The 17,384-nt window shown below is 44.8% G+C and overlaps 1 protein-coding gene across 1 annotated transcript; it reads right to left on the reverse strand.

Moving 5' to 3' along the window:
* Positions 1 to 3,217: 3,217 nt before the first annotated feature.
* RHOV (ras homolog family member V) lies at positions 3,218 to 8,720 on the reverse strand. Its single transcript, XM_057365519.1, has 3 exons — positions 8,341 to 8,720; positions 4,927 to 4,985; positions 3,218 to 4,609 (listed from the first exon to the last, which is right to left on the reverse strand). The coding sequence occupies exons 1-3, from the start codon at positions 8,534 to 8,536 to the stop codon at positions 4,169 to 4,171; spliced, it is 696 nt and encodes a 231-aa protein (XP_057221502.1). The 5' UTR covers positions 8,537 to 8,720; the 3' UTR covers positions 3,218 to 4,168.
* Positions 8,721 to 17,384: the final 8,664 nt, after the last annotated feature.

Consider the following 17,384-nt stretch of genomic DNA (forward strand, 5'->3'; position numbering starts at 1 on the left):
TGCAATACCTACAGAAAAAGGAAACTATAGGGTCCTTTCCATACTATGTCCCTATGGTACACCCAAGCTCAGGTTCTTTGGAGATGACAGTTGAGAGTGGCAGCAAATGCATTGGCTTCATGTGGATTTACACACCATGGTGTGTACCTGTACTGCAGTACTTGTACTGTTACCTGTGCTCTGCTGGAATCGAGGACTRTGCAGGAGTCTACTAATCAGGATCCAAGTCAGAGCCCTGAGCAAGAAAGAAGGTACTAAAGAGWTTCTACCCTGAGGAATGTTGGGCCCTTTAGCATTTGATTCTGAGCTGCGTGCTATGGAGCAAGTCAGATCAATTTATCCTAAGGATCCTTTCTGGCAGGAAAGTAAGCAGCACTCGTGAGGAATTGTGCTGGCCTAGTAATGGMCTGGGCTAGCTTCACCCAGCCTGGTGGGGTGGTTTGTGTTAGCAAGAGTCCCCCAGAAGCTCTTCTGTGCCCTCAGCAGCATCTGAAAATAGAGGCTGGTCAAGCAGCATGGCAAGGCAGAAACAAGCCCTGATTCTGCCAAAGACTGGTAGTASCACAGACCCAGAACTGCACCAGAGAGAGAAGGAGAGCAAGGTTTTTAAGACACCTCGGTGGCTTTAGTAGGACACTCCATTTAATGAATTAGATTCACCCCCACACCCAGGAGTTCAGCTTTGTTCACGGATTTCAGGGAGTTTTAGAGTGCTTATTGTGCATATGACAGGATATGGCTCAGTGGAATGACTCACTCCCTGTAAAGTTAATTCACACTTTGCTGCTATTTCCATTCACAGGTTCTTCTGTAAGATTTAGTGCCAGCAAGCTACAAAGCTGGGAGCCAGCTCCAAATATTCCCACAGGTTACTTTACATTTAGTAAACAGCAGACTGCGGGAGGACAGTGTGATTGCAGACTTGGTAAACAATCCTGCTCCCCCCGCCCCCCCAAAAAAACCCCAAACCAACCCAAAAAACTCCAACAACCTCCTTGCCCAAAACACAAGTTCCCAAATCATGTTTTATCAGCAATACTTTCCTATTCCCTTCTAATTTCTGAATCCCATTTGCTCATTACCTCTGCTACACTGGGKTTTTTTGTCCGTTTTCTTTCCTAGCTCTCTGCTGAACCACCACAYACCTCCCTTTGCAGCCCTTTGACTCTGGAGCAGCTGTGGGGCCTCAGATCTCCACAGACAGGAGCCCTGACTTATCTGTAATGTTGGGGAGGGCAAAAAGGGYGAGTCCTGTGAACTATCTTGGATAGAGCCTTTGCATCCTTTGTAGCACAGGCAAAATTTTTCAGCACTTGAGCAGTGTTTAACTACCAAAGTAAGTTAAGTAAAGCTGGTTGCTAAATTACCCATCAGCCTAATGACAGAGCAGCATGTTGCTATTAAGGCTCCAAATGCAAGTCCTACATGGGTTTGGCTCAGTGAGTGCTGGGAGGGCCCCCTGACTGGTCCGTGGATGGTGGCTTCTGGGGAGAGGCATTGAAAGTCTTGGGTGTTTGCTACTCCACCCCTCTCGGCAGCCTCCAAGATGAGTGACTGCTGAGGTAGAGACAGATTTACTGAGGCAACAGAAGGAACTTGGAAAGTTTCAACTACGAGAGGATTTTTACCATTGCTCATGGGGGTTAGGACATGGAGTGAGATGTGGGGGCTATTTCTCTCTTCTGCTTATTGTTAGTAAAATGGGGTAACTCCTTCTCCATGTTAAAGCCCAACATAATTTGCACTGACAAAATYGCAAACACACATTGTGGACATTAAAAAAATTTATTTGAACAAATTTTAGACACAATCACATAGGAAGAAAGTAGCTCTCAGTACATTTCTTTTCCAAATTGAAATACTCCCTGTTTCATACCAAGCTACTGCAGGACAACCCTTGCTCTCCTCAGCAGGAAGGAGGCTGCTGTTCTTTCCACCTGTGGATTTGCTCCATAGGGATATGGCATGCTCTTTGGCAGATCACACCACTGCCCTTGGTTTCACAGGCTAGAGAAATGTGTAAAGACCCAACTGACAAACTGAACTAGTGATACAGCAAAGGTGCCTGTACAGGCAGGAAATACACAGGGATGCCTTGCTGAGTGAGAGCTTTGCTCAGAAAGCATGTCCTACCTAGATCCCGGTCAGACATGTCACTTCTAGCTACTGCCTCTGTGCTCACCACCTCTTAGGACTCCTCACCGGACTCAAATGGCATATCACTTAGAGGAGTCCTTTCAACATTCAGCTCATTTTGCTACACCATCCTTTTCAGGTCTCTGAGCCTAACCCAAGAACCAGCTCCAAGGCTGCGGCCCACTTCCCTTCGCAGGAAGACATCTCCACCTCTTTCATCCTGCAGTACTGCCCAGGGAGACAACAGTTTTGTCTCACATCCTGGGAACTACATAGACTGCAYTACAAAACCAGATGACTGTGAGAGATTGCCTGTATTCTCAGGCATTTGTTTGGAGGCAKACTGCATTACTTGCATTTTGTCTTGCTACAGGCTCACTAGCTCACATACACTTGCTTTTGGTCTAGGGCAAACTATCCACAGCTATTTCTCTTCCAGTCACATTATTCCACAGTGTCCCCAAAGTGATGGGCTGTGGACAGATGCAGAGAATCCCCTGAGTATTGAAAGAATTGCTTGACAGACCTGTCACACTCTCTGCTACATAAACCAAAATGAAATGTCTTTGCAAAAGAAGATTTAGAAATTGATGCCAGTTCTGTAATAAAATACAATAAAATGTGAATAGACTCTCCAGAATATTAAACCCCTGAAAAACAGGTGAGGGGAAAGGGAATTAAACATAAGGAATGATCTTCTCCAGCATAAACTTCATGGATTCCTTCGCTTTTGATTTCAGCAGATCAAGCAGTGACTTTTAAGAAAGGGAAGCATAACAGAAAGAAGCCCTGAGTCCTCAGTTCCTGTTCTGCAGCCTCAGAAACAACAGTACAAGGTAAATTCCATTCTTCTGTGTAGATCTGAAATGGAGGATTTTACTAATGAAGAGGAACTCTCTCTCACTACAAYCCTCTCCTTTTGATTCAGAACGGAATGTATGGACAATATTACTTTGAAATTCATATCACTAGCAATTTTTTCAAGTCCCTAGAAGTTTCCCTGCATATTAGCGTCTCAACTAAGTAGAACCACAACTTAAATTTCACAACATTCATTCTTTTTTTTCCTTCYCTATCTATCTTTCTTCATTCCATCTCTTTCCTTTCTATTTTCTTCCTTCTCTCCTTTCATTACATGCATGGGTCTCCATCTACATCTGACTCCTTGGTAGTGTTATGAACCCTTTCCTGACACAGTTTTGTCTCTGCTAGACAGACCCACTCATCACTGTTCCTCATCTGTTCTTTCATTCAAAACACTACACACAAAAGGCCTTTCAGAGTCGGTCCCCAAGTACCTCTTAGGATAGGACTGTAACACTGTTGGCCAGTGGACTAGAGAGTCCTCTCAAAGATGGATTTGCTCAAAGTATTACTGTAGCCCCCAGCGTATTTCTCTTCAGCCCACTAATGGCCTTTAGAATAAAATACCTTCTCAACAGTACACCCAGTAAAGGCCCTTTAAGAAAGAGTGCTGCTTTTTCACAGCCAAGTGAATCCTACCTATTTTGGCAAACAGAATCAGAGGGGGAACCCAAGTTTCATGTTACAAACTCTGCACCCCATGCCTGACCACATTGCAGTTGCCTGTAACTGCTCCTGCCCTACTCTCTGCCACGCCTGTAAATCAGCCAAAACAGGCTGATTTCAAAAATCCCTCACATTTATTATGCTGCATCAGAACTCTGAAAGTATGYGACCTTCAATCAGAAAACTGGTCATTTTGAACAATGTAAGGARCCTGCCTGTTCTCGGGTACTGAGTCCTGATGTGTTAAAAGTTCCCATTAGTCTGGGACACTACAGATATGTCCAGCAGATATTATAGCTGTCTGGACCATTCCACATCTCAGCACAATGGGAATCTAGTTCATGTCTCCTAGGCATCTGATACTGTACCCAGCAAGAGACAGGTTTCCAAGCCCAGCAGCTTATCATACCCTCCTTGCTGGGGCCATAGGAGCAGTCACTCCAAGAAGGTGCAGAGCCAATACTGGCACTGGGTGTTTCTTTTYCCCTCCCTCAAAGCAGCTTCAGACAAAGCAAAAGAACTTCTTCCAGCGGCACTTAGAGAGAGTCTTGATGCCTTTGGCAGTCATCTTCTTTTCCTGACGTGCCTTGTGCTCAACACCGCTGACAATGGCCATGTCAAAAACTTCTTTAAGGTTCTTCTGGGTCAGTGCTGAGCATTCCAGGTAGGCTTCAGCCCGGATTTTGTCAGCTAGACCTTCTGCCTGAGGCCGGGGCACAGGCTTCACATGGTAGCGATCCAGGCTGATGAGGACATTGACATCGTCCCGCAAGTCTGCCTGTGTCCCCACTAGCAGCACTGGTGCCCGGGGGTTGTGAGTTCGTATCTCAGGGATCCATTTCTCTGTTATGTTTTGGAAGGAGCTTGGGTTTACCACACTGAAGCAGACAAGGAAGACGTCGGTGTCAGGGTAACAWAGAGAGCGCAAACAGTCAAAGTCCTCCTGTAGAAAAGGGAGGGGGAAAAAAAGTCTTCACTGGACTGCTCTAATAACAGCTGCAGTAGTTTTTCTACAAGTTAAGTAGGATAGCAACAGAGGCAGGGCATTGTGCTGACTTTGTGGTCTTGCCACATTTCAGACACAAGTTTCAGGGTTGAGGGTGTCCGTCATTCATTTGTCTGTGACAGCCATACCAGCAAATGGCTGGTGCTAAACTAGTGCATTTCCTTTCTTCCCAGTTAAACACTGCCTTCCTCAAAACCTGGGAACTATCCCTGTCCCACTGGACCAGGGCTGACAGCTGCTTTGGTAGAGCTTACCTGTCCAGCAGTGTCCCACAGCTGAATCCGGACTGGGGCTCCATCCACCAGGACCTGCACTGTAGCAGAGGGAGAATAAGGATGAGTCTAAAGCAACTGGCCAGCATACACACATACACTCATACAGGCTCTTCCTGAATACTCTGGTTCATACCCTGCTGAACAGACTCACTGAAGTCACTCAAGTCTCCTTGTAGCTGAGCATCCTCCCAAACCTTACTGAAAACAGCTGAAGCTTGCACTGGGAATATTAAGAGAACTGGAGTAGACCTTCTGGTTTTGTTAGCTCTCAGGTGTTTTGTGTTCTTCTCCAGTATTTTGCAAGAACAATTCCACACAACTGGACAACTACTCCTCTAGAGAAGAAAATTTCTTAGCCAAATGCCTCTCTGAGAACCAGTTCTTCTTCTTCCACCAGCCAAGAAAAAAAGATAAGGATAAAAACAAACTGAGAACTTCAGTGGCTTGCTTTAGCTTATTGGCCAAGCAAATTCAAATCAGTCTTCATCAAACAAGCTATTGGAGATTTTTCCCATCCAAACCAGAAATTTGGCCTTTCAAAAATGTTCTGTGAGTSTCCTAGCTAAGGAAAAACCCATCTTTGTAATGAAGAAGCTGTTAAGGAAACAGTGATTAATGAAATCCCTTTCAGAGGCTTTCCACACTGAAAAATTGCTGAGTTACACATGTAAGGTTTGCTCCCATTTCACTCCCTAATCACAGTAAGCCTTCATGTGGTATCAGCTGACTCAGACTGAGGGCTGGCAGGACCTCTGATGGAAATCAGGAGTGAAACTGTTAGATGTTTAAGTGCACAGACACCACATAGATTGGCTAGGAACTGAGGAGAGGGACAAAGGGGTTGGGGAGCTGGAAATCACTTGAAAGGCAAAGTGTGGATGGGGCTGTGCTTGGGTGAATAGAGGCATACATCATGACTAAGGTGACAATGGCTGGCACTTGACTAGTGCTTTACAAACYAGTAAAAACTCCACTTCTGTGTGCAAGGAGGAGGCTTTATTGTCCTTTTTGTTTAAAAAAAAAACAAAACACCAAACCCAAATCAAACAACCCCCCAAAACCCAGAAGCAAGCAACCAAAAAAAATCTCCCAACCAGAAGCAGGAACAATCTTTTGTGATTCTTGAAGTTATTAGCCAGGTGAAAAGTGACAAAAACAAGAGAGTTTAACACAAGCTTTTGAAGGAGAGCACTCCTCCCTGAAAGTAGTCTGGGGAAAAAAGAGGGACACACAGACAAAAAGATGAACTGAAGTTTGATGAGAGACCGAGACTGGAAGAAAAATGAAGGGGTGGGTGCGTCCACCACAGTGCCACTCCTCCCAGAGCTGAAAGTCATTGCTTCCTTGTGACTGGGAAACAGTTGGGTTGTTACCATATCTTTGCCCCAGAGGAGGAAGAGAAACCTGTTTCCTGATCAAAGAACCTGCTAGATCCTGACTTGATCTTCAAGGCAGCAGCATTTGCCTTTCTAGCATCTGGTTTCCTCTGTCTCACAAGTACATAAAGAGAAGGAATTAGCATCTCTGAAACGTTTTGCTGTCTTCTGAAGAAAGTCACCACATAGATTACCTACTTCTCCAGCGTTTGCACTAAGTTTCGTCCCATCTGCTGCTAGCCTGAGCTACACTAGCAATTCTGCAACAGCCCTCCAAATACCGCCCTCACAAGGTCCACACCCTCAGGATGAGGATGGATCATGGTACAATAGCAAAGGGGCTGGCAGAACAGGATCGTGTTCTGGTGGAGAAAGGTCACCGAGTACGCATTTCACTCAAGGCTGCTCTACCTGGCAGCGACACCCAGCAGGAGGTAGCAGCCAGACAGATGTATGTGGCTGGGTCACTGTCCCAGAGACGTTCCCAGATAATGCAACACCTTCTCCTATCTTGTTATTGGCACCACAATGCCATGACCAGGATTAAGGTTACAGTGTAAACTGCTCAGTTTTGCTGGCCGTTGCAATGGCAGGTGCTCCCCAAGAGTGGAAAGAATCGGGTTGAAATTTCTTTAGTGAATCCTGAACCATAATATGTGACTYCAGGAAGGGGCTTTCTTCAGGATTATCCAGGCTAAGAGTAGGGGTGGGAAGRGAAACTTGTCTGTTTTCCCATTTCCTCCAATAAGCAGAAAGTGAATTTCCAAGACACATTTTTAATGTTTTTGATTTTGATCAGTTACAAATCCTATGAACCTCTGAAGTCAGACTTAGTACTTGGACACCCAGACTAGGACTAAACCCATGCACAGCTATCTTCAAATTACTTGCCATTAATCAGGAGTCTCTGCACTCATCCTGCCTTCACCTTTCTGGACCATTTTATTATGAATTTTCCCTTCCAAAAATGTGCAGTCTAATTATAGGAATTTTAAATCTCTTAGTCCTATCCATACATATCAAAGTAAAGAGAGCAGAGAGAGCAGTAACCTTGAAGGACTCATGATTCCTTACATCTGTTCCCAAAGGGCTTCTGGACCCTGAACAGCAGCACGTTCCCAGTTCATTTCCTTCAAGTGACAGGGGAAAGGCCTGGAGAGGGTCAAGGTAAATCAACAGCTCTCAGAATGAGCAATTGGGGGGACAGTCAGACAAACAAAACACTTCCTCTATGCACCCATAAGACTATGACACATTAGAAGTCTTATTCCTGGTCTGACTTGAGCACATCTCTAATCTACCAATCTACATTGTCAAGCAGTGTTTTGTTTCTTCATATCAAATGAAGATAAGAAACCTTTCAAAGGGCTTTGTATTCTCCTGGGGTTTATATTAGAAATTGGAGCCCAAAGGAAGAGGAATGTAGAACAAGAACAAAGATAGCATTTACAAAAGTGGAAAGTAATGAGAGCTCATCAATTTGCAATTCTAGCCAGACTTGTAAAGCTCTTCAACTTTTTGACAACTTCTGTTCAATGCTAGCTTCACCGGACATGTGGATAAATGGATGGTTTTCCTGAGTATCAGTTGAAGCTGAATCACAGCATTACATTGTAGGCTATTTCTGAAGCTAAAACCACCACAAAAACAAACAAACAAAAAACCAAAAAAACTAAGCACCTTTCTGTTTAGTCATAACAACACCACAAAATCAGGAAGGTGCCCAAGTTCATAGAACTTGTAAACCAACTCGACAAATACTGGGTTGACTGGGCTGAAGAACGTAGGACCTCCACCTGCTAAACCTCGCAAAACGTCGGAGGGACTCGGTGCGAGTCCCAGAAGCCCCCTSGGGCTGTGTGCCCGCAGAGCGCCCGGTGCGCAGTCCCGAGAGCATCCCCGGGAGCACTCGCCTCTCTCCACCCGCTCCTGCCGATGCCGCGGCCCGRGGCGGGCTGCGCTGTGCCAGGCTGAATCCCCCGGCCACCCCCTGCCCCGCATCCGAGCGGGCACCTACCGGAGAAGGTGTCGAGGGCGGTGGGCTGGTACTCGTCGGGGTACCCGTTGGTGGTGTAGCTGACCACCAGGCTGGTCTTGCCCACGGCGCCATCGCCCACCAGCACGCACTTGATGCCCAGCTCCGGGCCGCTGCCCCGGGGCGGGCTGTGTCTCCGTAGGGCGGGCGCGTAATCCAGGAGCTCCTGGGGAGGCATGGCAATGGATGGCACTGGCAATGGCCCCGGGGGCTCGACAGGGCTCAGAGTGGGGTGCGGCGCGGTGGGACCGCTGCCATGCCCCTGCGAGCGGGCTGTTGTCGRGACTGCCGTGCGGAGCCACCCTTTCCACTCCGCAGAGCTTCACTCCTCATCACTACACCTGCCACCCTGCGCACAAAACCAGCCCCTATTTCCCTAGTCCCGCCCTGTCCCGCCCCGCCGGGAGGTGGCCGGGCCCAGCCCTGTCAGTCCCGGCCGCCTCGTCCCGCCGCTATCCCGGGGCGAGGGCCCCGGTACTGCACCCCCATCCCCMGCGATGCCCCCCRAGCAGCGCCTGCCCTCGGAATTTCAGCAGGTGCCGCGCCGTGCTCTGAGTCCTGTACACACGGGAAAGCAGCCCTCCATCCATGTGGCTCCCGCTTCCTTTTCAAAAGAAGCAGTGCCATTGTCCCACTGGGGGCATCTGTGATTTCTGCCATAAAATCAGAACAGAAATAAAACTAACAGTGCTGGTCAATATTGTGAAGGACAACAAAAAAACAAATGGCCAAAAGTCATCACATCTGTTAACTGTGTGATTGCCATTACCGGGTTCCTGGRGCTCAGCCAAGCTGTTGCTACCTGCTGGCAAAAGCCACAAAGTGTATTTTCCCAGCTGCATGGACAAGTGCAGGAGTTCCCAGTCTGCTGCCTGTTTTTCATATTCACCTGAATTCRCAGTTCACACACCATACTGTGCCCKTGGCAGCTAWGAAGAYGGTTCCATCCCTGCCCTGAGGAGYTCACTGTCTAAAGAGGTATGACTAAACAAACAGAGGAGTGGGAACACACCACTTGAAGGGAGAGATATGGCTACACTATCACAGGAAACATTGCACCCCAGTATAGCAYCTCCAAGTGATTGGAAACAGTGGAGAGAAAGTATTAATGCCTGCAATACCTAATATTGCAACATCAGTTTTGAATATGGAGCTGCTTCCCAATGGAGGAGTTAAACTTGGGCTGTCAATGAATGCCCTCAGTTACCATGATGTCCTTCATGGTTCTCTCAGCAAGGCAGACATGTCTGCATTAGGCAGGTTTGTGCTTCAAGGAGACAGTGATTAGCAGCTCCTGAGATTGTCTTGCTGCAGTTTTCATCCACACTGAGAAGATACATAGGTTTCACCTATACTAATGTTAGAAGAATTCTTTAAATCAGACAGACTCTAGAATGCTTTTCCTTTGGYTGACAGAAAGTCATAAGCACTGCAACCTTTAAGGTTCAGTGGATGACAAAGCATGTCCACTCTTTGGAGACAGCCAACAAGCTTCCTGGGAACAGCAAGAAGGCTTTTCCTCTGCACTTTTCTSTAGCAGTTTGCTTTAATCAACCCCTTGTGTGTTTTTACTAGCACAGCCCTAAATCTCTATAACTGCAAAAAAAAGGGGATGGTATTAGAAATTAGGTTGCTGCTAAAACGTGTGCCAGATAGTCTTGCTACAGCAAGTGACCGCTGTCTGAAGGGACTGGCTTGCATTAGACTGGCTTTTTCCAGAGCCATGCTCTTCAATGCCAGTTCAGAGACAGGTGACATCTGAACTGCTCCAGAACAGGCAGAATGCGCTGGGGCAGGCGATACCACACAGTGTRTGAGGTGTGGCTGTGCCTCCAACGGGACTGGCAAGGACACCCTACACTGCAGCCAGGAGAGGCAGCGCAGCAGGYGAGGATATGGCAAAGCTTTTCTAGCACATTTCAGAACTGGCTGACATTCCGTGAACTATGACATTCCCATTTAATCAGAATGTGAGTTTAATCAGAAAGTGAATATAAATGAGGGATTATTCACCAAATTTTGTGCTGTTAGCAGAGGCAAGAGACAAAGAGAAGCTGACAGTTTATGTTTCCTATATGCGATTTACTAAGGAATGGAAGTCCCATAAGAAAGTACACTGTTGCCCCACTCCAAGGATGAATCCCTTTTTCTCTTACTCCTTTCCCAAAATCTCTTCCTTCTGTGAGTTTGCTCTTTTTTCCTTGCAGGTTCTGACAACCGTTTGTTGACACACACTTAACTTGTCAATGAGCTTAAGTGATTTTTAATCTATATTTAAACTAAGTGCTTAAGCAAACAAACAGGGCAGCTCCCATGGATTCGTTTCTCAGGTCTTGCTTGGTCCTGATAGCTAACAARGGATGCAGGTTTAGTTTCACAGTGCAGGAAGAAGTCAGACATTTTGGGTTTGCCACATTTTCTTGTACAGTTTTAGGTTTTTTGCTGTGCAAGTCTCCCGTTCCCTGAGCTGCTAAACTGACAGCCATGGGGACTGGCTCTGCCCATGTAGGGAACAGGTACATTAGGAGAGCCCATTGCATGCTGCTTGCCTGATGTGCTCCTCTGCCAAAATCAGCTGTGCCTGAGTGGGAAATACACAGTCTGCAAGGCTGCATTTGGCCTCACTCCCAGGAATTATAATTAGTACAAATTATGATGGTATTTCTCATGATGTGAATTCCCATCCACCAGGAATTAAGTGCAGAAGATCAAACTCTTTCCAGGCAGTTCAAATACAGATTTCAGGTACTGTTAGTACTTAGTTGTTACTCAGTTGGGCTGAACTATCTGGGCTGCACAGAAAAGCTGCTCCAATTAAGTGATTTACAATGGAAGTAGATTTCTATATTTATTCCATGTGTGATTGTTATGACCAAACTTTATACATCTGTACAAAGTCCTGTTACTAAAAAACTTCAGTTATTTAGAGGAAGACACTTCCTTTCCTGCCCATTGCTGTTACTCCTAATAATTTTTTTTGCTGCTGCTGTGGCAGGAGAAGTCCACCTACGGATCAAATCAAGAACCTTATATAAGCAAGTTTGGATGAGGAGGAGATTAGGACTTGTCCTTGTAGGGACAAAACTACAAATAAGCTCAAACTATTYTTTATACTTTCCCTTCTGAAATGCCATGTTATAATATTGGGATACTGTGATGCTCAGGTTTTTTGYAGCTAGTGGTCCTGACATTTACTGACATCAGAGCAATATTTGACCTCCAACAACCTCGTCTTCTGCTCCTCTGACAACATTGTATTCTGCCTCCCTGGCTGATATTCTGCTCCCCAGTCTCATCTGAAAGCCACAGAGTGGAAGCCGTCATTTTCGCAAAGCCTATCAAACTATTCACGTGTCCTCAGAAAACGCATTGCATGTTTTGGGAGGTGGCAGCTTTAAAACTTTTCTCACTAAGGGAAAGGAAAAAACTTGTCAGCCTCTCCTAACATGGTAGTGAGCAAACCCAGCTTCAGRGTTACATGCCCTGGGATCCCATTTCTGAGTCTGTTCACAGTACTGCACAAGGGAAACCCTAAACAATGAAAAATGTGGGCACAATGAGGCACAGGTGACAATGCCATCACGCACAGGGCAGGTGGGTGTAGAGTGGGAGAAGGGCTAAATTGGAGTGCAGGTGCCAGAGCAAACTGGATCCTGTGATGTCAAGAACACTGAAGAAATCGAGGTAAAGCCACTGCCCAGCCGGTCGAATTTGTAACTGCAAGCAATGACACAACCAGTTCTGAGTCACCCGGGGTTTGTCATGCACCTGAGTGTGCATCCTCCCTGGGAAAAATCAAGTGCAACTGTAATTACCACTTAAAAGAAGTGACAGACAAAAGGGTGAAGACAAGAGCCTGAGTCTGGTTTCCCCTTGTGGTGTGCCTCGTCTAGTTACTGGAACCTGCAGGAAGTGATGTCAAACGCTTCTTTGTATCACTTTCTTATCAATTTCACAGAGGCAAAAACAGACATAACACAAAGTCATTGAAACATCAGGCTGTGCCTATTCACAGAAAAAAATTACGACAGGTGAAATCCAAAGAAAAAAGATTCTAGTACTTGCCTTCCCATAAAGAGATTTTGATTAATAAGAACTCCATAGTTTCTGAGTCTACAGCAACAAAAATGTTTCTACAATTCTATAGCAGCTAATGGATACTTCTGGTGTGAACTGGAGATGTGTGGTTTTGAAATGCCTTTGGGGAAAAAAAAAAGAAAAAAAGAGAAACAGTGTTAGAATACAGCTCCCACTATCCTGGGCTCTGAACTACTTTATTGCTCCTTGTGCTCCTTGGAAATAAAAGCAATGGGAGATGCACAGAGATTTTCTGGTTCATCTGTTTGCTGCCACTCTTGTTAAATGTGGAGCCAAAGATCCACAATAACAATATTATACAACATTTTTTAGATTACAGATTAATAAGTTTAAATGAAATGAAGGTGCGACTAGCTTCCGAAGTATTCTTAAATCTTTCAAAGGAAGASTAGCACCGTAGTGTACTAAGCCCCTTTCTCAAACACAAAAATCTCCCATCTGACTTGGATGGGAACGAGTCCTACCTCTCAGGCATTCTATGAATAATTTAGTAGTTTGTTGCCATCTGCTGGAGAAAGTGTATCTTTTCATACATCAACTGATAAGCGTGAAAGARCAGGCAAGGTTTAAGGCACTCAAAGACTTTGTTTAAATCTGAAAGAGAAACAGCAAATTTCAGACTAAAGACAGGCTGGAAGACAATGGTCTGAACTTAATTGAATTATRTCAATCACACACGCAAAAAAGAGGAGCTAACGCTTTACAGGAATGGGTGAGGGAATTAGCAAGAGAAGAGTGATTAAGTTCATATCCCCCCCTGTGAAACAAGGAAAGAAGTGCAGTTAACACCGAATAGGGAAGGGCTGGGTAAAGAGCGATCGGATGTGAAAACCATAAAATGCTGTAAGATCACTGTCACGTTATCAGTTTAAGTTCTCAAGCTTATAATTTATGGATCTTTGAGGATCAGAATTGAGGGATTAGCCWCTTGGTGTTGGTGATGGGAAAGAGGTTTCCTCATTGTAAAAGCATGCTCCTGTCCTGTGGTGCTTTTTGCTTGTGCTTTTTGCTTGTTCTAGGACAGATGTGTTATGCCTGTAGGGTTTCCATGGGGGCACTAGGTGGGTTTACAAAGAGCAGCCTGGTCCGGAATGCACATGTAGCATCACCAGACATTTGTAGTTCACTTGTGGGAAAACATCTTAAGGTGTCAGGGATCCATGGTCGGCAGGTCTGCAATTCTTGCTAGGGCACAATWTAGTTCCACCCAGTGTTTACAAGTCTGCAGGAAGCCTGCTTCTGACAATGGGTTTGAACAGCTTGGGAGGTTGGTTAATGGTTAAGAGGCAGGCTCTGGCAAAATTCCAAGCTTTGATCTCTTCCAGGGTAAATTATAATTGTTGTATGGCTCCCTGTGTAGGTTCCAATTCAGGTTCTCATGGGTAACTGTGATACCCAGCGTACACACATACTATAATTTCTTTTACTGTATTAAAATTGTACATMGCATTCAAGAGGTCACAATAAAACATTGTCCCTTCTCTTGACTGGGTGGGGGACTCAGGTATCTGCAGCACTTTACTCAAGGCAGGTACAGGGGTGTCCCACAGCCTGGCAGTATATTACACCTTTATTGGTATCTTATGGAGGCTGATGCATTTGGGCAGTTACACCTATTTGCCTATGGCTTTTTAGATTGGAGTGTATTTTTTATGCTGATTACTGTGAAGGAATATTTTATATACTGTGRGGTGGAGTGATGATCAGTACCGTCTGTAGTGGAAATCTGAGAGGAAATCCAGGGTTTAATTAAAATTTTAATTGTGTCACTAGGTTCTGCCCTTACTTCTTTCCATAGCCACATCTTCCTGCCTTCTCCTCTGCACCAGCATTTATGTTTAGATCACAGATCACAGAGTCATCTGCTGTGGGGCAATGAATTGTCGCACTCTGCAATCATATATGCATTCATGTGCACCAAGGGTGGGTGGGACAGAGCAGCCAGGAATGACACAGAGAGTGTTGAGGAAGCCCACATTTAGACAGGGTAATCTGCTGGGAGTCTGGACCTTGGACACACTATATGTTTGTCAATACCATTATTTAGAATTAGCTGTTCCTCTAGGCCTCTGGAGAAATTAMCATGCCATGCAACATCTAGATGTTTATAGCTGTGTCCATAGCTTAGAGAAAATGTTAACTGTTTAAGACAAAATTACTGTAATTGTGACCACATCCATACCAAAGCAAGACAAGAATTTAGGTTTCCAATCCAAACATATCATCAAAATTACCTGAATTCTCTCCCATGAGTCCSTCTTACAGACTTACAGCACTGCTACACACAAAATGTAGTCATCTGACTCTCCACACATTCCTGGTGARTCAAGGAGCTGATAAATCTTTTGTCTGCAATTCTTGTTCTCCCCTTCTTTTCAGAATATCAAATCTGTGAATATAGCACTGGGATATAATTATTGCACATGTTTGTAAATTAAATAATCACAGTAGATGATACTGCAGATGGATGGAGCAGGCTTGTGGGCTTGGGTTAGCTCTAGGCTGATTTTTCATTTCCAAATAAGGTGAAAATYTGGCTTCCAATTCAACCACACTAAAATCAGACACAGGTTTCTCATGTGGTATCAGCCCTAATAGGCAATAATATCTGCCAGAATGAGAACAAAAATCTCTTCCATTTCTGGACCTGACCAAGAAAAAAAACTTGTAAGACACATCCTGATCTAGGCTTTGAGTGGAAATRGCCCACAGAGCTGGAAACTGAGAAATTTGTGTACAAATGTCAATTTAACCTAATACCCRGATATATTTCAATATGGTTCATTTCCCCTTTACCAAATAACCCTTCAGTTTTGTACTGCTAAAAATGTGATGAAAAAGAGAAAAAGTAGAAGCATCATTGGTGAAGGCAACAGGGGAAGATCTCATCTCAAATGAGGGTTCAAACTATGCTCACCCCTCTGACATAAACATGAGCTGAAGATGCAACTGATGTAGAGAATTGTAGGATGCTCCAAGAAATTAATTACCTCCTCTTTTTAAGAGGAGAAAGGAAGAACTTCTTGGTTTGATAAATCCTAGATTTGGTAGGTCTGAAGGAAGGTTGGGATTTATGAGAATTTTTGCAGAGGAAATGAAACCTCTAAAATGTCCTGTACACTAAAAGACCGTGTTTGAACAAGAACAAGAAGATTCAGACTAGCCACAGCTTGTGTTTGACTGGAAAGCAGCGCTTGAAATCATGAGGGTGTTTGGAATGGGAAGAAGCTGGGGCAGTCAGGGGAAAAATACCCATSCTATCAGACAGAGCTTGATAGGAATAGAGTAAGGACTGTATGATGTGGTAACTGCAGGAGTGGGAGAATGGATCTGATAGTCCAAGGAGTCCTTTCCTACCTCATTACCCTAAACCTAATGTAATTTGTTTGTACCTCTTGAGATGCTGAAGGAGAACAGTTGCTGCTTATGATGATCAGGATGATTAGACAGCAAAAGAATGTGGTTTTGTTATTTTGGCTCAGAGCTGCCACATAAAGAGGGTAGACAGCAGTGGCTGSGACTAGTGCTTGCAGGCAGGCTGAGTCAGCAAAAGCCATGTTCTGTTTTTAGCAAAGCAGGCAGAGGTGACCCTGTGGAGGCGTGCCCTAGGGGCCTCYAGGAGCCCAGCTAGCGTGGGACCTGCATATCTGGCTCAGCACTGGGGAGAAAGCCTCAGGCTGAGTGATGCMGACCACAGCCCTAGTTTATGAGGGTGCGGTGTCCAGTAAAAGAGCAGAGAAAAAGGAGGTGTGACTTTGTGCAAAACCAGCCACACGCCACTGCTGCTGGTGGTGCTTCACTGCCACCTGACGTGCAAACTAAGCTTGGAAGACCTCTTGTGTCTTGTAATGGATCCCTCTGTGTTGCAAGCTGGAGACATTTCTCCATTACTTCCAGAAAGTGAAAATTACACAGTACACAGTATATTCACAATATAATATGTAGCATACAGTATACACATATACATCTCTATTCATTTTATGTAGTATGAAACCCAAAGGGTTGTGTAAGAGACCAGTCTTTTTGTTAATGCCATTGTTCTAAGTTCTGCTAGTTTAAGCTAAAGCATAAAATTATAAATGACAAAAGTTGGCATACCAGAAAAACAGAAACACCTAGGTTATAGGTGCTATTTAGTTATACAGAAGCTGGGTCCAACACAGTTAGTCTAGAAATCTGGGATAAACTTGCAGAGCAAGTCTGGCATAGTTCAAGGACAGCCTTATGCTGGATCCCCTTATCCCCTTATCCCCATCATTCCAGCAATAAAGCCAAGAGTTTGCCACCCAATACTGCACAAGTGTCATAATACAGGAGTTTCCAGAGAGTGTTTAAAAACAGACAATTCCTAGTCGCAGTCAGTAGAATTGTTATGACAATCAGGACTGATTCTAGAAGGGCACAATGCTGCGCTAATGAGGTGATTTCTTGCACACAACAGGACTGTATCACCAAAAACCAGTAAAGCAAACCTTCAAACCAGAGTTATAGAGAGCGGACATTACTTTGTTACAGTGCCAGGCTGATGGGGGGTGTGGGGAGAAAGGGGGTAGGGATGTCTGCCTATCACTCACACTTGTAATACTTATATGCAATTTATTATATGAATATATATTTACATTCAAAGAAGTTTACACCAATCTCCAAGAAGCCTTATACATATACTAGTTAATTGTGTAGGTCTTATTGCATATGCATGTGTGTTAGGGAAGGGGTCTCTAGTGGTCGTTTGGGGGGGTCTCTAGCGGGCTGTGTAGGATGGTACCCTATTTTTTAGCCTTCTTTGGTGACAAATACCAGTTTTGATGATTGGTGTGGATTTATCTTGCTATATTCGGCAACAACACCAGATTGTGCAGCCCACCTGGAGGAACTTCTGGTTCTACTGGCATATAAAAGTACTGACGTTGTTTATTCGAGTGGGCCCT

This window comes from Malurus melanocephalus, unplaced genomic scaffold (genome assembly GCF_030028575.1).
Source record: "Malurus melanocephalus ecotype Western Australia unplaced genomic scaffold, MMel_1.1 scaffold_2, whole genome shotgun sequence".
Classification (NCBI taxonomy): domain Eukaryota; kingdom Metazoa; phylum Chordata; class Aves; order Passeriformes; family Maluridae; genus Malurus; species Malurus melanocephalus.